This window comes from Hippocampus guttulatus, chromosome 3 (assembly GCF_054856545.1).
Source record: "Hippocampus guttulatus isolate MCC_2025c chromosome 3, RoL_Hgut_1.0, whole genome shotgun sequence".
NCBI lineage: Eukaryota > Metazoa > Chordata > Actinopteri > Syngnathiformes > Syngnathidae > Hippocampus > Hippocampus guttulatus.
In genome coordinates this window covers 14,686,413-14,713,733 of record NC_141263.1, presented here as the reverse complement: position 1 = coordinate 14,713,733, position 27,321 = coordinate 14,686,413, and the positions used below count along the sequence as shown (strand labels likewise).

Sequence of the window (27,321 nt, the reverse complement as noted above, 5' to 3'; positions counted from 1 at the left end):
TCTGGCACCACCAAGTGGACATCACGGCATGCAAGAAAGAGTATTGTATTTCATATTATATAGTACCTGTGGTATTGTGCCTTATAAACACACACACAACCGATGTAATTGCTGATTGGATTATTATCAATGTTTGCTGCGAACTATTGCTTCCATGTATTCAACTGATGACTTGATTTTCGTAATGGGTTGACTCCAAAAAATTTTTTTTTCTGTCTTTCGTTTTTTTTTTTTTTGCCATTCATTGTACTTGTTTGCTTGCCTTTTGTTTACGATCATTTTTCTTCTGTGTGTGGTTTTTGTTTGCGATTTATTTTTCTTGTTTGCCAGATTTTTTTGTTTCGACACCTTTTTCTTATTTGCTTGTTTTTTTTGTTTCCAATTCCCTTTTCTTGGGTGTGTGTTTTATGTTTGCAATTCCTTTTTATTTTTTTTGTTTGTTCTTTTGTTTGTGATTCATTTTTCTTGTCTGCTTTTGATGTTTGTGATTCTTTCTATTGTTTGCTTGTCTTTTTTGTTTATAGTTCCTCTTTCTTGTTTGTTTTTGCTTGCGATTCCTTTTTCTTGTTTCCTTGATTTTTATTGTTTGTGAATGCTTTTTCTTGTCTTGTTTTTTCTCATTTCTTTTTCTTGTGTGCTTTCTTGTGTGTTTTTTTTGCACTCTGGGGCCAATAATATTAGAGATAATGTTTTCCTACTCTTACTGCTGTAATAATTTTCGTTCTTCATCTTTTCTTTTTGGTCTACGGAAAATAGGTATATTTAACAGTGCGTCGGGTGAGTAGATTTTAAAGCATAATTCAACAGAGACGGGCATCTGCCAGCTACTGTACTAAAAAGAAAATACAATTTCCCTACCAAATTTTATACTTTCAATAAAGCTATTTAAAAAAAATCCCTAGCGAAACATTCATGGGATTTGTAGTCCATAAAATATGGACGTTTCGATTGTTTGTGGCTTCTAGTGGCGAGAAACGACAGTCGAATGTATACGCGTCACAGCAAAAAGTCGTAGATAACTGTTCAGTTAATGTAATTATTATAAGAACATATATTTCAACTTTTTAAATGCGTAGGAGCCTCTGATAACACTCGTGCTTGAAGTCCGGAAGTAGGGCGGGACGTCGCCGCTTACTTTCCAAACATGGCCGTTAAGCCTTTGACTGCATTTGCTCCTGCGTTCGGTTGAATTAATCACACTTTGAGGAAGTCACTGGCAGCTCTGGACTTCGGTAACAGGTGGTTACGAAAATGTAGACGCCCGTTGGAGGTCTCTCTATTTTCCTAGCGAGCTAAACTTGCGCGAATTTAGCATTTCCAAACTTTTTATTCCGTACTTTATGCTAACGAGCGCCGTGAGCTAACGCGGATGTCCCAACATTAACTTGGGTCAACTTTTTTTCCCACCCAAAGTGGCTAGCTCGAAATGGAGGAGTACCATCGCCCAACTACCACGTCTGTGTGAATATTTTTTGTTTCCTAAGGACGTCTGGGGCTCAACCTTCTGACGGGCTTTGACTCGAAGGCTCCGTTTGATTTGTTTTTTCCCCACAGTGGAAGCTAGCTGTTCAAAACGCCCATTAATACCAACTTCAACAGGGCGGACATAAACAATGTTTTCTGTCAAACCAATGAAACCAACCTTCAAGTGTTACCTTCCTCCGGTACAGGTACATGGACACAACACAACACAACACAAATGTGCATGCTATGTTTTTATGAGTTGTATGCAGACTTTGCCTTTTAAACAGGGGTGGCAAAAGTCCACGCTCGGTGCACTGTTAAATGGTAAATGTACTGTAGTAGTACTGTATTTCAACTCCTGTACTTAAGAAACATTGCAGACATTGAACTATACTTAAAAAGCAAACACTGCCCCCTCCCTCCCCCAGGCTTTGAAACTTACAAGGGAAAAAACTGCAGGCGAAATAAGTTTGCCCAATTTTAACCTAACATGTTAGAATCACCTTTGCAACAGAAATGTATAAGGCCATTGTTTGGGAATATCTTGCTTCTCCCAATCCCTTGCTGTTTAGTTAAGTGTCCATATTTAGCCTTTCAACTTGTTGCAGCTGGCCTGCTTTTCCCTCATTAATACCCCAAGATTGCAATTGAATCTTTCTATTTAACTCTTTATTTTTTTTCACTTTGTGTCATAATCTGTAGAGGTTGAACAAATTAAGAAGCCTCTCTTGATAAGGCAACAATTAGAACATATGTTTGCAAATGTAGGAAGTAAAAGTAGTGTTTTACCAAGTAAATTCGGATACCTGAAAAATCTACTTAATTACAGTAGAGCATATTTTGCAACTTCGTTACCAGCACTGCTTTTAATATATTTACTTTCAAAAATAGATGGCAAGATGTAAGAGCCCAACCAATTCAGATTTTTTCGGTTAAAATTCCAGTCACTGATTAATAGGCTGATTAATTAAAAATGTGTTCCTTAATGATTGCATAAAGATATGAATTACAGGTAGAACATTTCGTGTTATTTTAAATTCTTTGTCCTTTGGCGTTTATTTAACTTTCCAACCAAGAGAAAAATCAACACATTTTGTTGCTGATTTTTTTGGGGTGGGGGGTGTTTGAACCTCATAATTTCTGGTATCCAGTATCTTATGTTTTAGTGTGTTACTGTGTTAAAAAAATGGCAGACTTGAATTATATGATGTTAGATAATTAGACTGTGGAGAGAGGGCTTAATACATATACACAGGCCTGATAGTGGAAGGTGGATATTAAGTGCCTTCTATTTTATGTCCATTATATTAAGTTATTGTCAAGCAAAAATGTTGGTCAATTGTTAAAAGTGTCATACCAGTGCATCACAATTCATTACAATATCATAGAAAAGTTAATTTATTTCAGTAATTCAATGAAAAAATAACAAGGATAGAAAATCACATTTTTCAGATACTTTTTTAAAAATTTGGCAAAGTGCTTTCAGTATTTAATAAGGCTTGCAAAACTGACAATGTTGTCAGGGTGCAGGTCGATTGCGGCCATTGGCGACAGATTTTTGTTTAGAGGAAATTGAATGGTGCATGAAACTCGTACAAACAAGTGACATGTGGTTGACATGGTTAGCTTACAATTTTAATGAATGATAGTAGTATCTGTTTTCGAACCATTTGGAGATTTAGCCCATATAAGACTTTATTTGGACAAGCCGGAAGGAGAAGAAGACGACTTTATTTGGTAAAACAAAGAGGTGTTGTACAAAGCGTTCGAGGAACCTTGGTCTCCATGGCTGCTCTTTCTATGGGAAAATATGAACAAAGTGATTATTCTCATGACCTACTTTGTAATGTCACATTGTTGCCATCATTCATTAACCGCTGACTGCTGGTTACTGTGTTTCCTGTTTAGAGTGATGTGAAGAAGACCATTGACCCCCCTATTAAAAAGTTGGAACCCAAGTTACTCCCAGGTAAGCTTGTAAAGCTGGCAGACATTCCGGCAGTAATGATTTAAAAATATAAATATATGAGAGCTGCAGCCTCTGTGCGCCGTCCCGTAATCTGATAATTAGAAGTGGTCTTCTGACTTTCGGTACAACAGGGCAGGACAAGTGAATGTCAGGTGTCAAGTTTCACACACACTCTCCCACCTTTCCAAGACTTCCTGTATGTACAGGTGTCATACCATCTGGTACAGCTGTGATACTACCTTTGAAGGCTGAAAATGGTATCACTGCCATTTATACAAAACAGCAGCATGGGGAAACGAGACAAAATGGCAGACCTCACAACTTGTGTGAAATCAGACTTTCTGTGAAGCAAATGTCATCGCTACCAAAGTTTAACAGTGTCATACAATAAATGACAAGTGGCTTTTGTCAGACATTGAATTTTTGTAGTCAAGGGTAGTTGGAGGTCAGTGCGCTTTGTCAGTACCACCCTGCTATTTATCTTTGCATCTTGCCCATTGTGTTGTTTAGTTTTTTTTCTCCTTGACTGTGCCTTTTCTGCAGGGAATAACCACTGCAAAGCTCCACCATGAGCGTTAGTTTCAAGTGTCCTGCCAACTAATTACAAAAAATCTGTCTCATGTGCTACTCATTTATGAACTGGAGAAACAGGAGAGTTTTCAATTCTAAATATAATTCTAGTTTTTGGCTGACCAGATGAAAAGGCATCCTCCAGGGAGTGGCTCTGTGCACCCTTTGAAATAAAACTTTGTGGCGTGCTATTTAGAGTAATTATTCATAGGTGAAATACCATGGAGAGGAATAGATTAATTATAGCCTTGAATTTAAAAAACGATATATTTGAGCATATTGCTTAGACAGGATCAAAGTGAAAGTTACGGAATTTACCGCAGCTTCCTGTTCATGATCCACTTCACAAAAAAACTTCCGCTTTTGAACATCCTGGGAAATTTCAAGCGGCAGTCATTGTAATGTGATGGCTACGGACCCATTGGCCACGACTGACCAGCTTGTCTGAAACACTTTACTCCTTATTCACATCTTGCAACGTTTTCTCATGGTCTACCACGGTAATGGTGATGGATCAAGGGAGGATGGGGCTGCGGAGTCCCGGAGGTTCAAAGGTGCACTGTGGTTCAGCCCATGGTCCACCACGGATGCCAGTGTGTTCTCTTCCGTCCCGTCACATTCTGATGGGATCCATCACGTGTCTCACTTTCTGTCAAGGCCTTCCTCTGGTAAAACTTAAATGCCAGGTAGCTTTGGAGCTCATTTGTCAACAGGTAGTTCAATATTCGATCTCTTGTATCCATCTCAGGCAACAGGCATTGTCTCACGAGCACCCTGTTCTGTACACAATGGTTTTAAACGGCACTGCCATGGCCAGCGTAACCATATTGTAAATGTAGAGCCTTACTTATGCAGAAACTTAAATGGTTGGCAGTGAGAGATGACCACGTCAAAACTTGGTACAAGTGCACCCGAAAGTCCTTTGTTGAAATGAGTTTAACTTCCTTTTCAAATGACGTTTTATTTGTGTACTCTAAATTTTAAACCCGTGTCTATTTCCAGGGGAGATAGTAGTTAACGAGGTGAACTTTGTGAGGAAATGCATCAGTGCTGAAAGCAGCCAAGATGACCTCTGGGGGAAGTTGATTTGTACCAACTTTAAGGTCTCCTTCATCCCTCAAGATGCTTCAACTAAACCGGTAAGAATAAGGTCGTGTGGTGGTCATGTACTGCAATGAATGCACCAGCTGTAAGCAGAAAAAGCACTACCTGGCGTGTGTAACAAAATAGCGAAGGATGAATGAATGACTCAAAGTGGTGTACTGTATGTATTCCCACTTCCATGTCTGTTGTGTGTATGAAGTGGGAAAGAGGAAGTAAACTTTCCTGTTCTTCATTGTGAAGTAAGAACATGCGTCATTTCCACTTATGCTTCAGACTGCTGCAGAGATAATAAAGTGCAAACTGCTGAACCAGATTTTAATGGGTCGAGTCACATTCTGCTTTTGTTTTGCCGCTCAGAAGTTTCAGCTCTCCCACTTGCTGCTCGGAGAGCATGACATCCCACTGACAGGTTTAGAGCACGTGGTAACAGGTAGGACTGGTCCTGACATTGGCCAGAACAAATTCTTCCTCTTTTGTTTCACCTGGCTGTTTGTATAATGACTGACTGCTCTTTAGCAGTTATGTGATGTACCCTCTGATAACAAGCGATGCCAGCAGTGTTTTGCATCCGAATGTGGATTCGTTTTCACATCTCACGAATGGCTTACAGTGCAGATCTAAGCTGAGCACAAAAGGAAGCGCTTTGTAGTGATGAGGGGGGGCTTGTTTCATGCTAACACACGGGCTTTGAATCGAAAGAATGATATCAAGCCTCATTTTGGCTAACACCAGATTGTGTTTTCCAGTTGTATTCACTTTTGCCTTTTATGAATCTTTTATTTTTTGCACATTTAATAAAATATTCATCTTATATTTTTTACTCATTTCAGTGAACGATACAAAGGGGAAGAAAAAAGTTTTGGGCTCAAACCAAAAGCTGAAGTTCAACCCCACTGAGCTCATCCTTTACTGTAAAGACTTGCGAATCATAAGGTTCTGCTTTGATGAGGCCGGGCCTGAGAGTGCTAAAAAGGTGAATGATTGCTTCTTCTTGGTCGCCTGTCATGTGATCTGAAATCAATTTAAAGATGTGTACATTAGTATTAAAAGAGTAACTCCCAGCCACAGATCATATTTTTGCTACCAGGATTTTGTCATCACTGTTGTCTCTGCCACCGTCTCGTAGTGCTTGTAGATTATATTTTTTCCTGGTAAAGTCAAAGCAGAAAAAACATGTCCATTTTTAGTTGAGGCACCAGTGTACTATTTGATTATCTTATCGTAGAATTAAAAAAATAATAATTTTTGCTTTGGAAAACACCAAAGATTAAATCCAAATACTCCGGGGTCAGAGAAACACCTTTCGTAACATTAATTCTTGGAATTAGATTGCCCTGAACTACATTTATTATTACAAAATTGTCACCCAAAATTTTTTTTTTTGAGTTATCTACATTTTGAGTATGAAGTACATTTTGAGACTTACAATTGTAAATCTGGAAGGATTGGGTGATTTTACAACCACCATTAGTGTGATAAGAGGAGACTCTTCACTGAATTGTCTCAATAAGCAACTACCTTAGTCATGATGTCATGACACTGTATTTAGCCTCTGGGAACTTTTGCAATGTTGAATTCTGGTCAGGCAGAGTATGTTCTTTACATGGAAGTTCTGGAATAGAAATGTATTAGCCACTCCTCGCTGCTGTGGATATTTAGGGACACAATGTTAGTAATTACAGTGTGAAGGTAAAAAAAAATAGTCTGGCTCTTTTCCTCTTTACGACATATGGAATTCAGCCAACCTATAATAACTTCTTTTGCTGAAGTAAATTACAGAGTCGGGTACTCCCTTACGCACAGACACACACAGTGTTTTCTTTGGTGTCCTCATGCTTTTCACAGCTTCTCTACTGAATGGCCGGCTTTGTGGGACTCCTGTGCAATCCAGAGCAAAATGCTTGGTTCCCAGGTCACACTTGTTCATGTGTTGGAAGCATTTAAAATGCCTTCAGATGTTTTTTTGTACTCGAAGTGAAATGGTCATTAAAAAAATCTTTCTCAGTTTGATTCAGTCATTCATGAGTAGTTCTGTTGTGCTTCTCTTACTGTAGGTTTGTCTCGCTATTGCTCACTACTCCCATCCAGCTGATCTGCATCTGCTCTTTGGCTTTGAGTATCAGGGGAGGCGGTACCATGAATCCAAAGGTTCCAAAAACACTCTTTCTTGTCATAATGAAATATTATATAAATGTGTCTTCCTTATACATGCCAGTGAGATTGAATTCCTGCGTCTTTACTTTCCAGATGAGCGACTCAATGGGTCTGTCCGACGAGGAGGATTACAGACGCCCATTTTTGATCGCCGGTCTGAGTGGGATAGAGAGATCAAGAGAACGGGCGCCTCGGAGTGGAGAGTGTGTTCCATAAACGAGTTTTACAACATCTCCTCAAGGTTTGGGCTGCTGTTATTTTGCAAGTGCAATGAGCGTGAAGAAAAAGTAGGCCGGCAACTCCTAGAATATTATTAACTGTCTAAAATTCTCCCTCGTATGTTTTGCCAAGACGGTGAGTTTACACAGTCAACCCATGCTGCTCATTTCATAAAATTTTCACTGTAATGCACGTCTCCATTTGACAGGAGGTGCCAGTAAGTCCAGCGGTGACCTCATAGAGCTTGCATTGTCATCTTTGTCCAGAGTTTTATGAATGTGGATGTATTGTTTATTTCTCATATTATTAGTAACTTGACACATTAAATGACTATGAACAATGTTACTTGATTGAGCTAACAGATACTTGCATGAACAACAAGCGCCTTTTGAGAGCATACATTTTGTGATTCATTGTCCTTTTTTTTTCTCCTGCTTCCCAGTCTTCCGGAGTACATTGTCGTTCCAGTTTCTCTAGCAGACCAGGATCTCAAGCAGTACTCTATATTTTTAACTGGCAACCGCCTCCCCGTGAGTGTCATTTATACCTAACGTGCTGTTTGTCAAAAGATGAACAGGAATGTTTTCCATTTTATTTCCTATCACTCCACCAAGTTGAGCCTTTGTTTCCTTTGTTGTAGCTTTGGTGCTGGAATCACCGGAATGGAAGTGCTCTTGTGCGCATGGCCAGTGTGTGTGACCCGGTCCAGCAGAGGAAGATTGAGCAGAGGTAGTGCAAGGCCTAAGAATGCATAGCTAAGTGAACTTCACTCAATTCACTTTGCAACAAGCAGCAGTTTGGCAGATAGTGAACAATTCTAATTTATAGGGGTAGGGAGAGTTTTCACTGCTACCTGTTTTTCCATTTATTTTTGTGGGTTCAATTTTGTAAAAACAACTTAACTCATACAGTACCAGCCATTTTCAGACCCGTTTAAAAAAAAAAAGTCCTTTAATTAAAACTCATTTAGTACCAGCCATTTTCAGACCCGTATAAAAAAAAATTCTTGGAAAAAAAAGCTAGGAAAATAGAAAACCTAAGTATATGGGATTGAATGTGTGAAGTCTGAAAAGACATAAATATATCTTTGGGAGTGAATGAGTTAAAAAAGACTAACCTCTTAATTGCCAATCCCAGTTGGAAGTTTGCAGTTAAACTAAGCATAAAATACAGAGAAGTCTCAAACTAATCTTTGTTGTGGGCCAATTTGGAGTTACGTCTTCCCTCGGAGGGTCGTTATGACTGTGAAAACAAATAAATGTTTTGTCGTCTCATCATATTGTTACTTCTGCAGGTCAACTATACAAATAATAGTTTGTTCAAGTGAGTGTAAACAGGATAATACAATTATTGCAGAATCTGAACGTTATTTATTACACACTGACAATTTGACATTTCGGTACAGATTTTAGCAAGGATCATGGAAGTTGACACACATGATTTGCTTTCGCAAGCCGCATAAAATGATGTAGCGAGCCGGATTGGGCCCCCGGGCCTTGAGTTTGACACCCGCGGTGTATACCAGTAGTCCACGATATAAATATCGCTATACAGTGCGTAGGGAATGAGTAAATTATTTCAAATACAGCCCAGGGTTTTCCGCAGTACAACTTTTGTGCAAGACTGTTACATTATACCTGAGTTCCGTAATCCACAGTGTGTGTGTTGTTCATTGTGCTAGGATCATCACTGCCATCACAAAGAGCCACCCACAGTGCAGTGAAGTCTTCACTTCAGACCTGGACAAGTGTCTGCCCAACATCCAGGATATCCAGAGTTCTTTCGTCAAAATCCGACAGATCTGCGTCATAGGCGAGCCTTGTTACTGGTTCCTATCTGAACACCAGAAGGAATTCCTCAACATTCTTGGAGTCAGTTTAGATTTCAGGGGTTCTGTTTTGATTGTGTGCAGATCCTTTTGAGGAGTCTGAGGAAAGGTGGCTTTCATCCATTGAAAACTCGCGATGGCTCGAGTATGTCAGGTACGGAAACAAACTGCCAAGGTGTATGATAGCACCTCATGTACACTGTATAGAAACCCTCACGCATTTTATGTCAAAAATATTGTATTTTTAAGAATCACAAATGTTGGACCGTTTGTTGACTAAATTACAGTTGCGCCAATTAACCTGCACAATGTGATGGGCTGTTTCAATGACTGGTGTGAATGTTGGAACAAGATGTAAATACACAAATGCTTTTTTTAAAGATCTAATCTGATCTAATCTAATCTGCAGGGCCTTCCTGAAGCAGGCATCTGAGATAGTGTACCATTTGGATGGGAGGAATGTTTCAGTCATTCTCCAAGGTAAACTCTTCTGACTCAAAAGCAACACACGGTGCCTTTGAAATTTCCCCATTAACTCATTGATTCTTTGCTAGCCCATCGTAAAACAAGAGACTTTTTGGGCTGTCAATGGCAGTGAATTTAAAAAAAAACTTAATGTCATCTTGTTGGAAAAGTTGCTCAAAGATATTGCGCACATCATTGAACTGACTCAATAGAAAAGTGTTCCTGCAAACAATTTGATGTTGTTCCTTCTGATCTTGGCAGAGGAAGAGGACCGTGACCTGAACTGTGTGGTGTCTTCCATGGTGCAGCTCATGGTTGACCCTCATTATCGCAGCCTTGTTGGATTTCAGGGTTTGGTGCAGAAGGAGTGGGTGATGGCAGGCCATCGCTTCTTGGACAGATGCAACCACTTAAAAAAGAATGACAGAGAGGAGGTATTTGCTTATTTTTACAAGGTAATGTACTTATCTTCTTTCAAGACATTAACACTGGTAACGTGTGTGTGTGTGTGTGTGTGTGTGTGTGTGTGTGTGTGTGTGTGTGTGTGTGTGTGTGTGTGTGTGTGTGTGTGTGTGTGTGTGTGTGTGTGTGTGTGTGTGTGTGTGTGTGTGTGTGTGTGTGTGTGTGTGTGTGTGTTTTTAAAGTCCCCACTGTTCATTCTGTTTCTGGACTGTGTGTGGCAAATGATGAACCAGTATCCAGCTGCATTTGAGTTCACAGAAGCTTATCTGACAGTCTTAAGTGATAGCATGTGGATCCCACTCTTCAGCACTTTCCTCTTCAGTTCTCCTAAACAACGTGCCCAGTACTTGATGGTGAGGACGAATAAGCAATTCTTTTCATTGTAAATATCTTTGTGTGCGATTGGTCAGTGGTGTGTTCTTCGTTGTTATAAACTTGTTTGAACTTGTGTGTCCGTTTCATGACTGATAAAATACTTGGGTCGTAGTCAGAAATTAAATTGTGTCTTTTCTGTAGGATTTTGCGAGGAATAAAGCCATCCCTCAAGGGGAGGACTCCGTTGTGTACTTCCCCCCTGTGTGGGACTGGTCACAGCAATTCTCCACCAAAGACCAAACCCTTTTTAACAACCCCATGTACGTTGGCAAAGGAGCCGCATGTGTTCTCAATGGGGAAGTGAAAAGCTTTCGACGCACAAAGGTAACAAAGACTGCCTTTCTGTCTGCTGATTTTTCTTGCCTATCATACACTGATCAAAAGTTTGCACACAAATTCTGATTCAATAACATGCGTGTCCTCATGATTGACTGATTTACTGCACTACCAGTGTTTAAGTGCAGGGGGGGCATCACAACCAAGTTTGTGTATTTATCAATTAAAAAAAATATATATTGCCTCGTCATCAACTATACCTGTTCTTCTTAAGGATTCATATTAATTTAAAAGTATATATTTAATGCAGTGGTTTTAATCTTATCCACTTATCTCAAAAGCTTATTATACCCTGCTATGTTCTCGGCATGTCATCACTTTTAACATACACATCCAGTGTTATTGAGACAAATGACTACCAAACCAATCAAAACCACCAAGTTCAAGATTGTTGAACAGACAATCCCACGTGTCATTGCACATACAGCCCTATAAGTGAGTGATCAAACTGCTTCAAACAACAAAGCGTGTGACGGAAAAGTGGTTAGGACTGCACGACTGTCCGTGTTTTATGTTATGTGTTGTGTTTATTATTTTACTTTATGTTAACTGTTTTGTGAAGCGCTTTGTTACAGCTGTCGCTGTTGTGAAAGCGCTATATAAATCAGCATGTATTGTATTGTATTGTATTATACTTGAAATGTAGTTAGCCCCAGTATGCAGAGATTCCAAGTGATACGGTTTGCCGTATTTTGTTAAGGGATGTTATAATGTATTCCGCTGTTCCTGTGAGGTCAAAAATGTTTAGGAGATGAGACGTGCGATAGATGAACTGTTAGATTTCATTCTGAATTTTGAGATAACAAGAAATGTTTCAATCTTAATTTACTATGTATTAAATAAATTCAGCTTTGCTAAATTACCATACTATTTTATTTATTAATTTTTGTCATTCTTTAAATAAAATTGTCAAAACGTGATTGTACTGGTATATTGAGCAATATTTCGCCAAAACATACTGAATGAAATAAGAGACAATTTAAATGTCAATATCTTGTGACTGCAAATTATTTAAAGAAAATATTGAAAAATATATGGTAAAAATATGAACATTTTGAGTCTTTCTGGTGGAGCATATTTGTTGGTTTTGCCAAGATGAAAATGCTTCCAACCGAATAGCCAGAATGTTTCCGACATGAGATTACAGGCGTTGCCATCTCTGATTACATGTTCATGGATGTTTTTTACTCCCCTTCAGAAATACGGCTCCGTCTTCCGAGGAGCCTCTGCATCTCTGCGTCACGGCTTGAAAGGCGGAGAGGAGGCCCTCACTCGACGAGGCTCCCTGGGGGCCGAGCTGAAGACCGACTTCTCACCCATGAAATATGTGGTGGAGAGCCCGTCGGAGCGCTATTTCAGGGAGTGGTTCTCTCGGCCCGCTGACCAGCAGGGCCTGTTGCTCCCCCTGCTCACGCCCTCCCACATGGCCCTCTGGAAGCTCTACTTCCTCCGCTGGGTGCCTGAAGCCTGCATTTCCAAGGGGGGTTTCATCACTGCCTACCACAAGCTCTCCCAACTAGTGGACGAAATCGAGATGCTACAGAACCACCTCAGGCAGTACAAGGCGCCCACCCCAAGCAACACGCCCCTCCCCAGCCCAAAAGGGACCACTGCTGACCAAAGGCGGATGTATTTTCAGGCCGCTTCCCCAAATGATTCGCCTCCAGAATTTCTTTCCTCCTCTTTTCCTTTCACCCCTGTAGGAAATTTGTGTCGCCGCAGTATTCACGGAACCCCCATCAGTAAGTTTCTGAATGGGGCTAGGATCTGGCTCTCCACAGAGACGCTCGCGAACGACTCCCTCTGAGAATGGGTGGGATTTCGTTTCGATCGCTGTTACCACTCTTAATGATGCAGACATCTATCTAAAGAATAACTTTTTTTTTAAGTTCTTCATAAGCTAAAATCTACAACAATGATGCTGCTTCAACAACTGAAGCAACAACTGGAAGAGCATCAAACAAAAAATAGCTCCATCAATCATTCAAAAAATAAAGCGAGAATGCAGAAGTACATCCTCCGAATTGGCCAGTGACGTGCTACTGTGATGTGCGCTCATACTGTGAAAGAAAGGTGTAGTTTTTCTTCCCCCCCCCCCCCCCCCCCCCTTAAATCGCTCTTAACATTTTCTGAGCCGAGCTTCCAGGAATCCACAGATCCTGTGCGGGATTGACCTGTGATGTCAGGCCGTGTGATTATCCTTCAGCAGTCTCACAGTCCAGATTTTATTGCAGCAACAATGATGCGTTTCACCGACACTGACTGATTCCAAATGTAATGTGCACCTTCCAGGAAATATGATGAGATTGCATCTAACTCTTAATTTGGGATTTTTTTTATGTTCTTAATCCAAAGCATCATACAATATAACACTACTAACTGCTATGCCAAGTGGTGCAAACAGAATGGGTCCGTGTGCGCGCGTGTGTTTGTCCTCCCACAAACTTAATGCTGTCTGCTTACAAATTCTATCACTTGTTTGGCATTTTGCTGAAACAAATAACTGTGGTGCTGATTTGAGATGACTTAAATCTGTGGTAAATTTATAGACTCTTTTTCAGAGCAGTTTTATCAAGAACTAATTAGGTCTTCCTTTTCAAAAAAAGGAAAGAGGACTCAGCAATTTTTAGTTTTCTTTACAAGGGTTCCCTCATGTTTTGTAACTGTTGAACCAAAGACTGGCTGGTAAAAACGAGTAAATGGTTCAGTTGTCTAAAAGTGGTGAGAAGCTTGGAGTGAGACTCTTAAGATCAGGGGTGTGGAACCTGCAGCTCAAGAGCCATCCAATTACAAAATAAAACCTCAATAAAGACATTAAAACCGCAAATGCTCATATGTGAGATAAGTGTATGCTTGTTTATTTTTGCCCTGTTTCCCGTAGCCCTCTAAGGACTTAATTCAAACGTCAGTGGCCCCCAGATAAAGGGAAAAAGGTTCCCCACCCCTGATATTAGCGAGCAGAGTGACCCATTTTAACCTAAAAGTAAGATTCCTTGGCAATAACTAAAATTGTCTTTCAAGTGGCGTGAGTGCTGCGTTTGCCCTACAAAAATGCTATTAATTGCACATTTCACCCAATTTATGGTTCTTAAGGAGGCTGAACAATAGATTTGGCAGTTTTTTTAAAAGAATTTCTATGTGCTTGAAATCTGATATTTTTAGAGATAATGGTACTATGTCTCATCTTAATTTTGACTATATTTTATGGAGAGATATTTATGTGATGCTATCGTCCTTTGCTGATTCTATGAAGACTGTGTTCACTGTGGCACAGTTGGATGTGCCAGCAGGTGTATTTATTCATATTATGCAAATGTTCTCTTCAGGGAGACGTAATGGCTACTCTTGTGCCTTTTGGGAAGATTTTGTAACAATGCTCTATATATCTGACCTGTCTACTTGTGTTCATTTTAATGGCGTCTTAAACCTTTAACAGGTACTGCACTGAGAAGGGTTTCCTGGGAGAAAAGAGGGCTCAAACGTACCAGTAACCAATCAATACAGTTTATTTTCAACTGAGGTCTCTTGTCTTTTTTTTTTTTTTTTAACTCAACTGTATTTATAGAGCACTTTAAAACAACCATCGCTGTATACAAAGTGCTGTACACATTTGCTCCATCAAATGTGTATATATAGTGTACAACAATAAAAAATAAATAACGAAGACAGTAGAAAGCACAAAACAGTAAAACTAAGATCAAGTCTGAGTCATGCCGAGTCAAATGCCAAAGAATAAAACTCATGAAGTTTAACTGGATAGGGTTTTATGGCTGACTTTATTCACATTATACGCTACATGGGCATAGTGCATTCTTTAGTCACCTTTCTATATTGGTTATTGGAAGTTTTACTCAAATAATCCAATGAAACTACATGCCTTTGTTTTGGCCAAAGTTGTCAAATGTACAGCCTTCAGACTAGATAAGGTCTGAACAAGGACATGATTTGGTGACTAAATGTGAATTCAAACCTTTTGTCAAATTTTAAGCATACAATGAGTAAAAAGCATTGACTACTAATTATTTGTGAGTAAAAAGCATTGATCAATCAGTATGTGCCCTGCAGTGCTGTATTTGGACAAAGCGGATGGAGCGCCTCTGCTTTGATGGTTTGTCACAAGGCAGTCATGCCTCCCATAAAGCGTCCTCTGCTTCTCTCAGCATCTTAATCTTTGAAACCGAAAAGTCATAAAAAAGACGTCCTGTAAAATTTGCTGCATTATTTTGGCAGATGGGGAACACTTATTCCAAAAGGAGGCTTCATAAACAAAACACAAGATTAACATGTATTAAAAACAGCAGTGAATAAAGGTACATAGGCACCGCTGTGCCAAATGACGGCTAATATAATACTAACAGAGATATATTCTTGATCTTCTATGAAGAATGACATGCAGCTTACTGAGGCCCCTGGTAGTCAAGGTATGCACACCAGAATGAGCAGCACAATGTGCATGAAATTAGTTTCATTCTTCTTCATTGTATTTAATGGTGTCATTACTGTATGTTTTTATAAACTAATATAGAGTGCTATTTTTCTTAAAAACACGATGTTTTCTGGGTGGTGGCAGAGCTGGAAGAGATTAATGGCACTTCCATTCATTTCAAGAAGGAAACATGATTTGAGAAACAAATGTATGGTGTTACCAGCGTGGTCATAGAATAAATTGAATTTGTATCAATAAGCACTGTTGTATTTAATAAAATAACCACATTCATTATAAATATTACATTTTAATTGTTAAAAATGTAGTATTTAATAGAGGCTACACATTTAAACATTTTTTCTCTCACCTAATCTAATGATTGCGATAATTAGTGTGACGGTGTAGTTGACGCCCAAACACGAAAGGTGTGGCAACTGTGGATATACAGTATTTATTTTTGCCAATAGAAAAATAAATGTAAACGTTTTTCGTGAAAAACTCTTATTGTCTTAAATGATAATTGACACCGCCTCAAATTTTTTTTCAATACAACTGAGTGCGCGTCAATTGTTCACGGTATTTCGCTATTTGCGAGCCAATCCAGTCACTATCCCCGCGAATACCATGAGTTCCTTATTACAGCAACCACAAACTGATACCAATTTCAACTACGAATGGACAACGTGATGTTATATGAGTCATCCTGAAGAACGCTGTAGATTTCTGACTTAAGTGTTAGTTTGAACTATGTAAGTGCAACGGGGCATCTAAATGTACTAAGACAAAAACATGAGTCACTTGTAAGGCGATAGCATCAACCTGATGACGTCATATGTGAGCGCCTCCGCTGGCCTTCGAGATGGGCTCGACTTCTGAGCCTTGATTTTTGTCACACATCGCTCATCCTCTCTCCTTATTTCCAACCCTCAGCAAAGTCCTTCCGCGATGACAATTGGAGGTAAGTCTGCTTTACTCCCCTGCGTCGCCGTTCCCAACAAGAACACAGTGCGCGTTGCCGCGGCATTTGTGAAGCGATAGGAATCGAGCAGGAGTGGAATTGAGTGAGCTAACAGCCTTAGCTGAGCAGCTAACTAGCCGGAACCAGTGGAACGCGACACGAATAATGAATAATAGGCCTACGAACTCCACTTTTTAAACACCAAAACGCTTACTCGCACAAAACGCTTGAAAGGATGCAATGTAATGTGTGATTTTCGTGATATTAAGTGCTCGTTAAACGCACCCTCTAGTAGTTAACGGTGTACAGTGCCTGTGCTGTGTAACGGAGTTCGAGTGACTTTTGGGCTCACTGAGTGTTCCCAGTGAGAACCAGGAAGCCCATCGATGGTATCGTTGGAACATTATTCCTCAAACAGATAATTGACCAAACTCACGATTAACTTGTGCTCTTCCCACGAATCAGCTGCTAGTTTTTACATGATGACATCCTCGTTTAAAACGATGCGGCTCTGCCACATTGTGTAAAATAACCATTTGTTTATCCATCCATCTGTTTTTTATTTTAAACTTTCTTTATTTGGGCCTGAAATGTATTTTGTGCTAAAAAATGAAGACATTTGTGACTGCGGGTGCACTTGTGATGTATTCAAAGTTAAATACCAAATGTTGTTGATGATAAGACGAGATAATCCATTTTGTGTGATCCTTCTGAAGAGAGCAAAATGTGAACGGTGAACACAACGTTTTTCATCTGTGGAATTCTAAGTCAAAATACTAATCGAGGTACGACAAGCTATTGTACCTGGTCAGTTACACAGCTGTTACAGTACCTAAGATAAGATAACTTTTATTTGTCCCACACTGGGGAAATTTGAAGTCAAGACATGCTCATTATTGCATGTGATAGAGAGCAATATTGTTCGTAAAAATGATTGTGTAGCATTCAGCAGTCCAAATGCAATATTACAGCCTCTGAATTGTGATGCTTTACTTTCACCAAAACAACTGCAGCATTCTAAAATGTGACTTTTAACCTAATAAGATGATGGATTTTTTTTCAACAAGACAAATGATGACTTCAGTTGTACCTTTTTTGTCAAGTCAGTTGCTAGCATAAATAGTTATTACATACTTCCTATATGTCCTGATGATCATGTCTGTGGCAGAGTGATGAAAAGGAGAGCAAGTGGGTACAGTCCAGATCTGGTGCAGGATTGTTGTCTTTGTCTTTGAGGATAAACAGCAGTGCCAGCACTCCAACAGTGACATCATTGTGACAGCATCATCTTTTATTGACCATGTATGATTCATTCCAAACCCCTAATTAAATAAAGTCATCTGAAACAGCCATTTTGTAAATGTACCCTACGAGAAGACGTGATTTTGTTCTCCCGTGCTTTGTTTTGTTCTCAGGAGAATTGCCAGCGGAAGTCAGCCCGGGGATTTCAGAGCTGGTGCCTGCGTGGCCCGACTGGCTTGCGAGTGTCTGCCCCTGCGGCGTACAGTGAATTTACTTTGTCGGACTCAACGTCGCGATGAAACCGGCTCAGGAACGCAACCAGGAGTGTCTGCCTCCTAAGAAGAGGGACCTCCCTGTTCGTAACTGTGGCGGCACTGCAGGGATACCAGGAGCGGCGTCTACCGTTGAAAGAGGAGGAGGAGGTGTGGGTGCCAGCGGTGGAGGAAGCGCTGTTGCAGAGGATGAAGTGGGCTCCATCTCGAACTGTGCAGCCAACAGTGACTCTCAGGGAGGGCATCCGTCCGGGGAGTGGCTGCGAGCTCAGCCAGGACTTCACTACGGCGTGGACACTTCTGAGGGCATATCAGCAGTGCCAGTAGACCAATACAGTATGCTTTATAAAGTGGCTCTACCGTCTGTTACATACTCGCCCACCAGTCCTCACACAGTGTTAAGCCACATCTCTCCAGCCTACACTGTACACTCGCCCCTCCTGCAGCATCCAGGCCTTCCTTATCCTCCTCTGGGCTACACGCAGCTCCCTCATTCCTCCCTCCAGTTCGTCAGCTCCCCGTATGCGGCGGTACCGTATGCTTTGCCCCCAGGCTTTGTCTCCGGTTCGTTAATTTCACCTTCAGCGACCATCTCTCAGGCCCATGCCTTGTCGCACCTCGTCCCTTACCAGTCTGTCATACAAGAAGGTGTGGTCTCCCCACCTCCTCAGGCTCAGGTAGCCACTCATACATTTGCCAAAGTTTCTGCATCCGGCAGCGTCCCGCTGATGCTGCCTACAGAGCAGGCCGCCCAGCAGCAACTCGGCGCTGTCGGCGTCTTGTCCGGCGCAGAGCTCAGCTCGCGGGGCTTGCCGGTCTTCTACCATCCTCAGGGTGCTGCCAGAGCCGCCTCCAGGGACACCCACAGTGTACATCAGGAAAAGGAGCCAGAGATAAATGGAGGGGATAAGGACCGCGTGGGCAGGGAGCTTGCGTTGGACTCGCTCTACCCCATCAGGAACACGCGAGTACAGCAAGTAGCCGCCCTACCCGGAGCGCACGAGACCAACCAGAAACGCAAGCTGAGCTCACCCGGCCATCGCAGCACTCCAGACAGTGACCTCGAGGTGAGTGTTGATGTGTGTCATCTAAAACGCGTATCCATCATGACACAGACTTCATTCTCAACTTTTTTTGTTCAGATACAGTAATCCTTTATTCGTCATTATTTTAACTTCTACATGAGATGCATCCATTCACTTTCTGTAGCGCTTGTCCTCATTAGGGTTGGAGGGGGGGATAGCATTTCCTAGCCGTGTTTGAGTGAGTACACCCTGGACTGCAGTCTCCAATGAAAGTAATAGGCATGCAGAGTAATTTGTTAGCCCAAAAGGTTGAAGCAAAATCCCTACCCGGAAGCTTTGCACAGATAATTTTTCCACATAGACAAGTGCTAATGCAATCACATGCACCCTTCTGTGAAGGAATAGATTGGTACGTTGGTGGCAAACCAGGAGCAAAGATTCAGTAAAAGACAGATGATCCCCAAAGTTTGAGAAAATATCACACTTTACAAGGAAGACAAAGTATAATATGCACCACAGGAACAAGTCTATGATTCCCAACACAAGGTAACTAACACATTGATGTTAGATGTTTTCGTATCATCTGCCATCAAATCAGTCAATGATAGATAGAGCCGCCTTTGCACTTTTAATGGCTTTGTTGAACCATAATACCATACCAAAACCATATAATAAGCTGCGTCGATTGGCACAGATGAGCTGTTGATGGCCACAAATCAACCCCAGTCTCTCAGCATGCAGATGGGCTAACACATTGATATATCTCTCTAGGCTAGGGTAAAATAGTTTAACAGTCAGCCAACTCTACATGGGGATTTGCTGGCGCCCACGTCACTCACCAGGCTAGACACTACCTATAAAAGCCATACACAGTCAGTAACAGATATGAGAGTAGAATATGAGGATGCCAAATGGACATTTATTCTTTCTGAAACCAGGAGAGTAATTGAAAACTGTTTTTTTTTTCATGAACAATATAGACAGAGGCAATTTAGGTTTAATGTCTTTTCCAAGGACACTTTGACAGCAGGCAGTGAAAACCGGGATTTGAACCAATGACCTCCTCTATCAACTGATCTACCGCTGTCCGATGACAAATATACCTGGACCTCACCTGCTTCTGTTATTGTGCTTAATAATGCAAAATCATTTTGTATTAGATTACTCAATTAATGGACAGGATAAATGGTAGAATACTCTATTCTACTTTTGGGACATACTTGCTCTGAAGAATGTTGCTTCTAAGTGGTCTGACCTTTCGTGCTGTACAAGTTGAATATGTTTTCTTTTTTTTCAACGTTGTTCCAGGTGCAGCAGGTGGTTGGCAGTTTGACCTCCTCCTCCTCCTCCTCCTCCAACCAAGGTGTCAGCGGAGGGCGTAAAGAGGTCTCCTTCGCCCCCATGAATCTGTCGCAGAGTATGCAGCGAGCCAGAGATGTCCACGGAGAAAACCCGGCTCTCGCTTCTGGCCAGTCCGGGTACCTGGTCCAACCTGTAAGCTACAGTGAGCCCAGAGTGAGTGGACTGCATCAGCAGCAAAAACAACATGCGGGTCCGCCGTCCCACGCTGTCATGCTAGCCAATGGGCAGCCGATGCTCGTCCCTGTGGAGTATCACCCACAGCCTCAGCAACAGGCCAATGACAGCTCTCCTAAGTCCTCCCTTAAAGCCTCAGATCTTTCAGGCCGGGCGTGCCTCCCTGAGAGGGCCGCGGGTGAGCCGGTCATACCTCAGCAGCAGCCCCCCGCTGAGGTGACCCAGGTCTTAGCTCCAAGCACTGTCCCCGGACCAGCCACTGCCAACCCGTCACACTTCATGAAGGGCGCCATTATCCAGCTGGCCACTGGGGAGCTGAAGCGCATTGAGGACCTGCAGACTCAGGACTTTGTGCGCAGCGCCGAGCTTAGTGGGGGTCTGAAAATCGACTCAAGCATGGTGGTGGACATTTGCGCCAGCCACCAGAGGCCCGATCTCGTGACGCTGCACTTTACCGTGGGGGAGCAGCAGAGCAAAGTGACCATCGATGTACCCCCGGAGCACCCTTTTTTCGTGTTTGGCCAAGGCTGGTCATCCTACAGCCCGGACCGCACAGCACAGCTTTACGGCCTGGCCTGCCATCAGATGCAAGTTGGGGATGTGTGCGTGTCCATCACACTGCAGCAAAAAGCCGCCGTGCAACACCATCACCCCCAACAGCAGAATGTGGCTAGGACGTTGAGCAAAAGCGCTTCTGCGTCAGAACCCGTTCAGCAGCTCATGGGGCCGCCCGCCCCGCAGCACTCGCGTCCTCAGACTCATTTCAGGACAGAGCGCATGCACAAAGACAGGCCGAGGGAGGCAGAGAAAGACACGGCGGACAAGGAAGAAGCCACACACCACCCTGAGCCCCACGTCAGACCGAGTCGGACCTCAGGCGAGCACCCCAGGAGTCAGAGCGGCTACCAGTTGCACACGGATGCCTCTGCCTTGGCGGGTGCCGCCATGGGGGCTGTGCTGGGTGCTTCTCAGAGGCGCTGGTCCTCACCTGGCCTCCAAAGATACAGTACGAAGGGAGAGCATGGCGCCTGTCCACAGATCAGCGCCTCTGGACACATCCGGCCCTCGTTTATCCCCCAAGAGGTCAAACTGTCCATCGAAGGACGCTCCAATGCAGGGAAGTAGCAACGCCGTTCTGTGGAAATTAGGGCTGAACGATTAATCGAAATCAAACCGACATCACAATGATTTAGAATGCATGACAGTCGCATTCTGCATTGTTTCTAACATACCATCCACAGTCATGGTTTCGTGGAATGAAATGCACACGCTGCAACCTTGTCCAACATACTCGTTATACAAGACGGAACAAATCTAAGTCAATCGCAATGTTTAGCTCAGATTTATTTACGAGATAATGCTTTTTGCTGTTTGCTTTTGTTAATTCCCCTTTCCGTTTGGCTAGCTAACAGTCAATTAGAGTGATCAGTTATCACAGACACCCAATGCCATTTTGCAGATACAATTTGGCGAAAACTGCTCACCGATTAACCGGTTTATTTTTTCAACCCATCTAAAAAGCACAATGGCTGGAAAAAACAATTTCTTAATCCTTCACATGCACAAAAACAAAACTGATCGACTATCTATTAGCAATTGGTAAACAGAAATAAACACACATTACCTGGGAGAGATTTAAAAAAAGTTTTTTTAAGACAGAACTTTACCTGTCCAAAAATTCAAAGCACATGAAAGTACATCTATATTTCCACAATTTTATCTACCACCTTTTTATAGAAGGAACACATTTCGCCCAGAAGTAACATCAACATACACGAAACACAGCACTAAGAAAAACAATTCAAGTTTCATTACTTTGGAGAAAAGAAAATGAAGGATGGGCGGTAAAAAAAAATTGCCATGAAAATCTGAGCAAAAAAAAATATTCACGGGTAAAGTTCTGCAGTATAAACAATTGAATTGGCCCCCAATCATTTGGTTATTTAAATACATGTGATAAGGACCTTGAAAAAATGAATCACATATTAAATTGCAATCACAATACTTTGGAATTGCAATTAGATTGTATTCCAAAATCGTTCAGCCCTAGTAACAGCTGTGGAGGAGACCTTTTACGGATGGAGAAAAGAGTGAGAATGTAGCCTGAGAATGTTGAAGATTCTTTGCACATCCAACTGAAAAAAAATATCTATATCTATATCTTGTTCTGGCTCCACGTCACTCGCCCTAAGGGAGAAGTTTGTAGTTTCTAGGAATAGTCCTCATACACTGCATTTCTCCTCCCTCTGTCACCACTTCCTCACTGGAGGTCACCCCCTCTTTTGGGAACGCCCCGGCTTCCTGATTGGAATGCACTTGGACGACTCCAGCTTGCGTTTGGAGCCCTCTAATCTTGAATCCATTCCTGACGGCTGGCGTCTGTTGCGCAACGCCGACACACGAAGCGCAGCGCGTTCCGTCGCTTGTCTTACAATCCAACTTGTGAAGAATCAATCACGCCCTCTTTTTGTCCACTAACACCTCTGTGTGTTTATGTCTGTCTATGTGTGCTTAAGTACAACAAACTGGAATCCGTGCTTTATTCATTCCAGTATCGTCAGCGAGTCCACCCTACCAACTCATCTCCTCGATGTACCACAGAGACCTCCTTAAACAGCAGACTGTGACCTTGGGGAATGACCCAGAGAATCACGTTGGCCTTTGTCTCGAGTCTGCGCATTTACCAAAATTTAAGCAATAGAGCCCGCAGCGGGGCTATCCTCATCAGATATTTTTCCCAAAAAAAAGTCCACCGTGTCTCACCCCAACTTAAATATTGATGCACTATTTCCATCCTCCATTTTCTAAGCTTGTTGATTCCCCATCTCGCTGATGTTTGATCACATTTTCTTCTCGTATTTTCCTCTGTTTGTCCGTGGTTAATTAGTCACCAAACTTTTGTCTCACACCACGCGAAGGGAATATGTTTGGAAAACTGACATGCATTTCAAAAAAAAAATCTGTTTACAAATTAGCCAAGATGAATGCTGCAGTTTCCTCCCGCTCACTGAAGATATACAGTAAGTGCAATTAGAAGACACGGAAACATACAAAGGTTTTAGTAATTAGGCAGCACATCATACACGCCGAGACATTCCTACTAAAAAAATACGACTTCAAACTGGCTGTTTCGCTTTGTGTTGAGCAGAAAATATTTACGTTAAAAATGTCTGGCCTCTGGCCTCATCTAAAAAAAGTAATCTACAGGGTGTCTCTTAAGTCAGGACACTTTAATATTTTCAAGAAGTTACATTTCCAACATTCCATTGAATTAGAATACAGTGTTCCCCACATATTCACATTTTTTTCAAGGCAGTAACCTACCCTCTAACAAAAAAGCGGTGCTTTGGTGGTATCTTTGTGCCAAGGAACTATGTTGAAGCGATGGTAGGAGTTTCATTTAGTTATGACATCCTTATCTATTAGAAAAATGTCATGCTTTGGCACCATTTTGGGATCAAGGAACTGGTAAATGGGCTGTCACTTACAGTATAAAGCACCTTACACGGTTTCCTTATTTACTTAGTGATGACGCAACATAAAGAGCAACTGGGGGTTCAGCGTCTTGCTCAAGGACACTTAGACAAGGTCGCAATGGCCAGGGATTGAATCCTGAACCTCTGGGTTGGGAGACGACCCCTCCACCACTGAGTGTGGTGTGCCAAAAGTAGTGCTGAGCCATCGTCTTGTTGCATATATGGGCAATTCACCAAGTACTCAAATAGTAGGAGGAAACACCGTATTAACGTCTTTTATATAATTTCCAACATTTGTTAGGCAAATTGTTGATGCCTTTGCAAAATTCAGGTAAACTCAATGCAATAACTCAACATTGCTGTCAGTTATATGTCCCGACTTCAGGGACGCCCTGTATGAGTGATTTTGATGCTATTTGCAATACGGCTGCCTTTTTTTTTTTTAACACACGTCGTCTTCTATGCAGTAAACACAGCAGGACCGCTCAGCCGATTGCTAGTTTGCTCTGCCGTTCTTCTCTCTGCTTGTCATAGTGGCTGTTAAACAGCAGCTGGGCAACCAACCTGCACTAGAATACGTGCTCCCGCTTGCCATGCAATTCTGAAAACAAATAAAACCTCAGTGGAACTCTTCAGAAGAGGCCAAAATTTTTTTTAACCCGCATATGTTCGTAATATATAGTAATAGTGTTCCCAACCTTTATTCATGCAAGGCACATTTTCTGTGAAAATTCTCACAGTACACCATCAAAAACAAAACTCACAAGAAGTATACTCAACGCACAGAAACTTAAAGATGTCGGGCTGGGGGGGGGGGGGGGGAGCAATTACAGTGCACTAAAACCTTTAGAGGTGACCTTAATTTGACCTCCAAAACTTTGATTGTACAAGTCCAACCATTGTTGGAAATGTTTCAGAAGCTCAATGGCAAAAATCTCTAACAGGTGTTTGATCCATGAATGGATCGATACATTACTTTGTTCCGTTACAATTGGAGATCAGGACACCTAGAGCAGTGATTCCCAACCTTTATTGAAGCAAGGCACATATTTTAAGTTTGACAAATCGCACGGCACACCACCAAACAGAATTGTCACAAAAAGAGGCCATTTCATACTTTTTGCCATCAAAGTTGCTGGCATCGATAGAGGGACAAAGATACATTTATTTGTTGTTAATGAATAAATTGTCTCACCAACGAAGTGACATTTGATAAGCTCCCGTGGCACACTCATGTGTGCCGGCACTCTGGCTGGAAATCACTGTTTCATCTGAGATTTTCTTTGACAGAGCGCACTCCCCATACGAACGCCAATGATTTATATGTCAATAGAAAAGAATTTAACTCCAGTTTTTTTTATTTGGTGGGCAGCAGAAATATTACCCTGCGCTGCCACACATATCGCACATGCCAGAGTCTGCCACTAGTTTAGAGGTCTAATTAAGTTCACTTTTCAAGTGCGTTAATGTAATTAACTTTTTGTGAGTATACTAAAATAATGGTGATGTCGTCTTCATTTACTTTGTGTGAAATGGGCCTGCTTAGCCGAAAAAAAAATCTATTCTGTTATATGAATGACGGCTGTATAAATGGAAAAACGGATACATTGTAGTTTCTGCCATCTATGCATTGTTTTTGTCACAAAATAATTTTGGAATCAATATAGAGTAAGATCAATATGATTTAAGGCCATTATGCAAACAGGTTTTTGAAATTGTGATTTTTGCAAGACTTTGGAAAAACTAAACTTAGGCCCGTTCGGAAAACCTTTCCCGACCCCTGATTTAGTGTCAACAATCACAAGGTATTCATCCCATTTCAGGGCGCGAGCTTTGCCGCCTCTGTCTTTACCTTTTGGCCACCGGGGGCGCTCTGTTATGTTGTTGTTGTGCCATGCCAGCCTTTTTTTTTTTTTTCACCTGTGTTGACATGGCTGATGGTGTGTTGCTGTGAGTACTTGCACTAAATATCCCCTTCTTGGCAGTGTTGTCGCTGTCGTTTGAAGAATCGCAGGGCAGAAAGTCCTTTGCGCATCTATTCGAGATCCTGAGGTTTATGTACTAGAATGCTTTTTGTCCTCACTAGTAGAACTTTGGAAAACAAGTCAGACAAGTCCAAGGTACTTGGGAAGAAAAACTGCACACCAGTTGACATCTACATGCTACAAGTTAAGCGCTAAATGTTCGGAGAATTGCATTTGAAGATTTATATTCTTGCTATTTTATGTTCGGTGTTCTGTAAAGCGCTTTGTTACCGCTTCAGCTGATCTGAAAGCGCCATATAAAGATGTATAAAGGTCAAAATAAGCTATTCGAATCATCTTTGAATCTAAATATACTTTTTTTTTGATGATTTGACATTATTTCCAAGGTATTACTCAAGTAAATATCTATTACATACTTTGTAGAAAAATTGGATTCATTGCCGCTATGGAAAATTGTGCGACTAATTTGTTGAAAATTTCTCATCGCTTGACAACACACACACAATTTATGTATGAGTTTTATAATGTTCCTACTCTCTAGCACGCGAGTACAATCTTGAAGTTTTTATTTGGTCTGCTCCCAGTGTGCCGAGTTGTCTTATTAGTGAGGACAATGAGCGCAGTCGTACGTGGACCTTAAGGTGAACATGAAATAAATGCTCAATCACTTGCCCGAGTTGTGTGCCGTTGTCATACACGAGCTTTGACCGCGATTGTTTGATGCCTTAACTCCCGCTTTGTACAATACGTGCGTGTGTGTGTGTGTCTGTGAGTGGTGGTGGACTTCCCAGAGATGAATTTTGAGGAAACAAACAAACAAAAAAACAGAACAGTTTCTAGTTTTAAAGATGTTTTTTTCCCCGATTTTGATGTTCTTATTTTGGGGGCACAAAATGACACTGCTTTGTATGTGAAGTTGTGATGTGTAACTGCGTAAGAAAAAAAACAAATGTATTTTTTTCTTTTTCTTTTTTTTCTCTTCCCCAAATGCCTAAATCTGCAAAACATATGCAAAGATGTAAATGTAACATTCAATCCTCAAGTATAATCCAGGTCGTCTGAACTTTGTATAATGACTTTTACTCTTGTATGGTTGTACCGATATGTATTGATCGTTTATCAAAAGCCTTATAGAGTTGTCCACCCAAAGTGCACCCTTAGAACTACCCTACACCTACCTGAATTTAACAAAGCATTAATATTTCTATTTTCTTGTTTCTTTTTTTAATTATTATTATTTGTACCCTTTTATTGGATAAATTAGATTTGTACCGTATATTTGTACCTCTGTGAACTACTTAGGCCGTTTTTTTTTTATTTTTTTATTTCTTTATTTTTGGCTGTTTGAATTTTATGTACTTTAAGGACACAAAGATATTGTATTTTTATTGTTACAGCTAACTTGGAGATGTTGCATTCAACATGTTAAGACGACACAATGTAATATATATACAT

The 27,321-nt window shown here is 41.3% G+C and overlaps 2 protein-coding genes across 2 annotated transcripts; both read left to right on the top strand.

Moving 5' to 3' along the window:
* Positions 1-1,136: 1,136 nt before the first annotated feature.
* mtmr10 (myotubularin related protein 10) lies at positions 1,137-14,465 on the top strand. Its single transcript, XM_086106965.1, has 16 exons — positions 1,137-1,670; positions 3,373-3,433; positions 5,006-5,142; positions 5,465-5,537; positions 5,938-6,080; positions 7,162-7,255; positions 7,355-7,502; positions 7,923-8,010; positions 8,121-8,209; positions 9,162-9,292; positions 9,393-9,462; positions 9,718-9,788; positions 10,035-10,207; positions 10,418-10,588; positions 10,752-10,934; positions 12,145-14,465. The coding sequence occupies exons 1-16, from the start codon at positions 1,614-1,616 to the stop codon at positions 12,751-12,753; spliced, it is 2,298 nt and encodes a 765-aa protein (XP_085963091.1). The 5' UTR covers positions 1,137-1,613; the 3' UTR covers positions 12,754-14,465.
* A 1,762-nt stretch (positions 14,466-16,227) lies between these two features.
* On the top strand, positions 16,228-24,678 carry atxn1l (ataxin 1-like). Its single transcript, XM_086106957.1, has 3 exons — positions 16,228-16,330; positions 17,746-18,911; positions 20,178-24,678. The coding sequence occupies exons 2-3, from the start codon at positions 17,868-17,870 to the stop codon at positions 21,528-21,530; spliced, it is 2,397 nt and encodes a 798-aa protein (XP_085963083.1). The 5' UTR covers positions 16,228-16,330; positions 17,746-17,867; the 3' UTR covers positions 21,531-24,678.
* Positions 24,679-27,321: the final 2,643 nt, after the last annotated feature.

What these genes read in the sequence shown, in the direction of transcription:
- mtmr10 (XM_086106965.1), top strand. Translation starts at nt 1,614, where the DNA reads ATGTTTTCTGTCAAACCAATGAAACCAACCTTCAAGTGTTACCTTCCT. An exon ending in CCGACAGATCTGCGTCATAG is followed by an intron (nt 9,293 to 9,392) that starts GCGAGCCTTGTT and finishes GATTGTGTGCAG; the next exon opens with ATCCTTTTGAGGAGTCTGAG. An exon ending in TGTTTCAGTCATTCTCCAAG is followed by an intron (nt 9,789 to 10,034) that starts GTAAACTCTTCT and finishes TGATCTTGGCAG; the next exon opens with AGGAAGAGGACCGTGACCTG.
- atxn1l (XM_086106957.1), top strand. Translation starts at nt 17,868, where the DNA reads ATGAAACCGGCTCAGGAACGCAACCAGGAGTGTCTGCCTCCTAAGAAG. An exon ending in CTCCAGACAGTGACCTCGAG is followed by an intron (nt 18,912 to 20,177) that starts GTGAGTGTTGAT and finishes ACGTTGTTCCAG; the next exon opens with GTGCAGCAGGTGGTTGGCAG.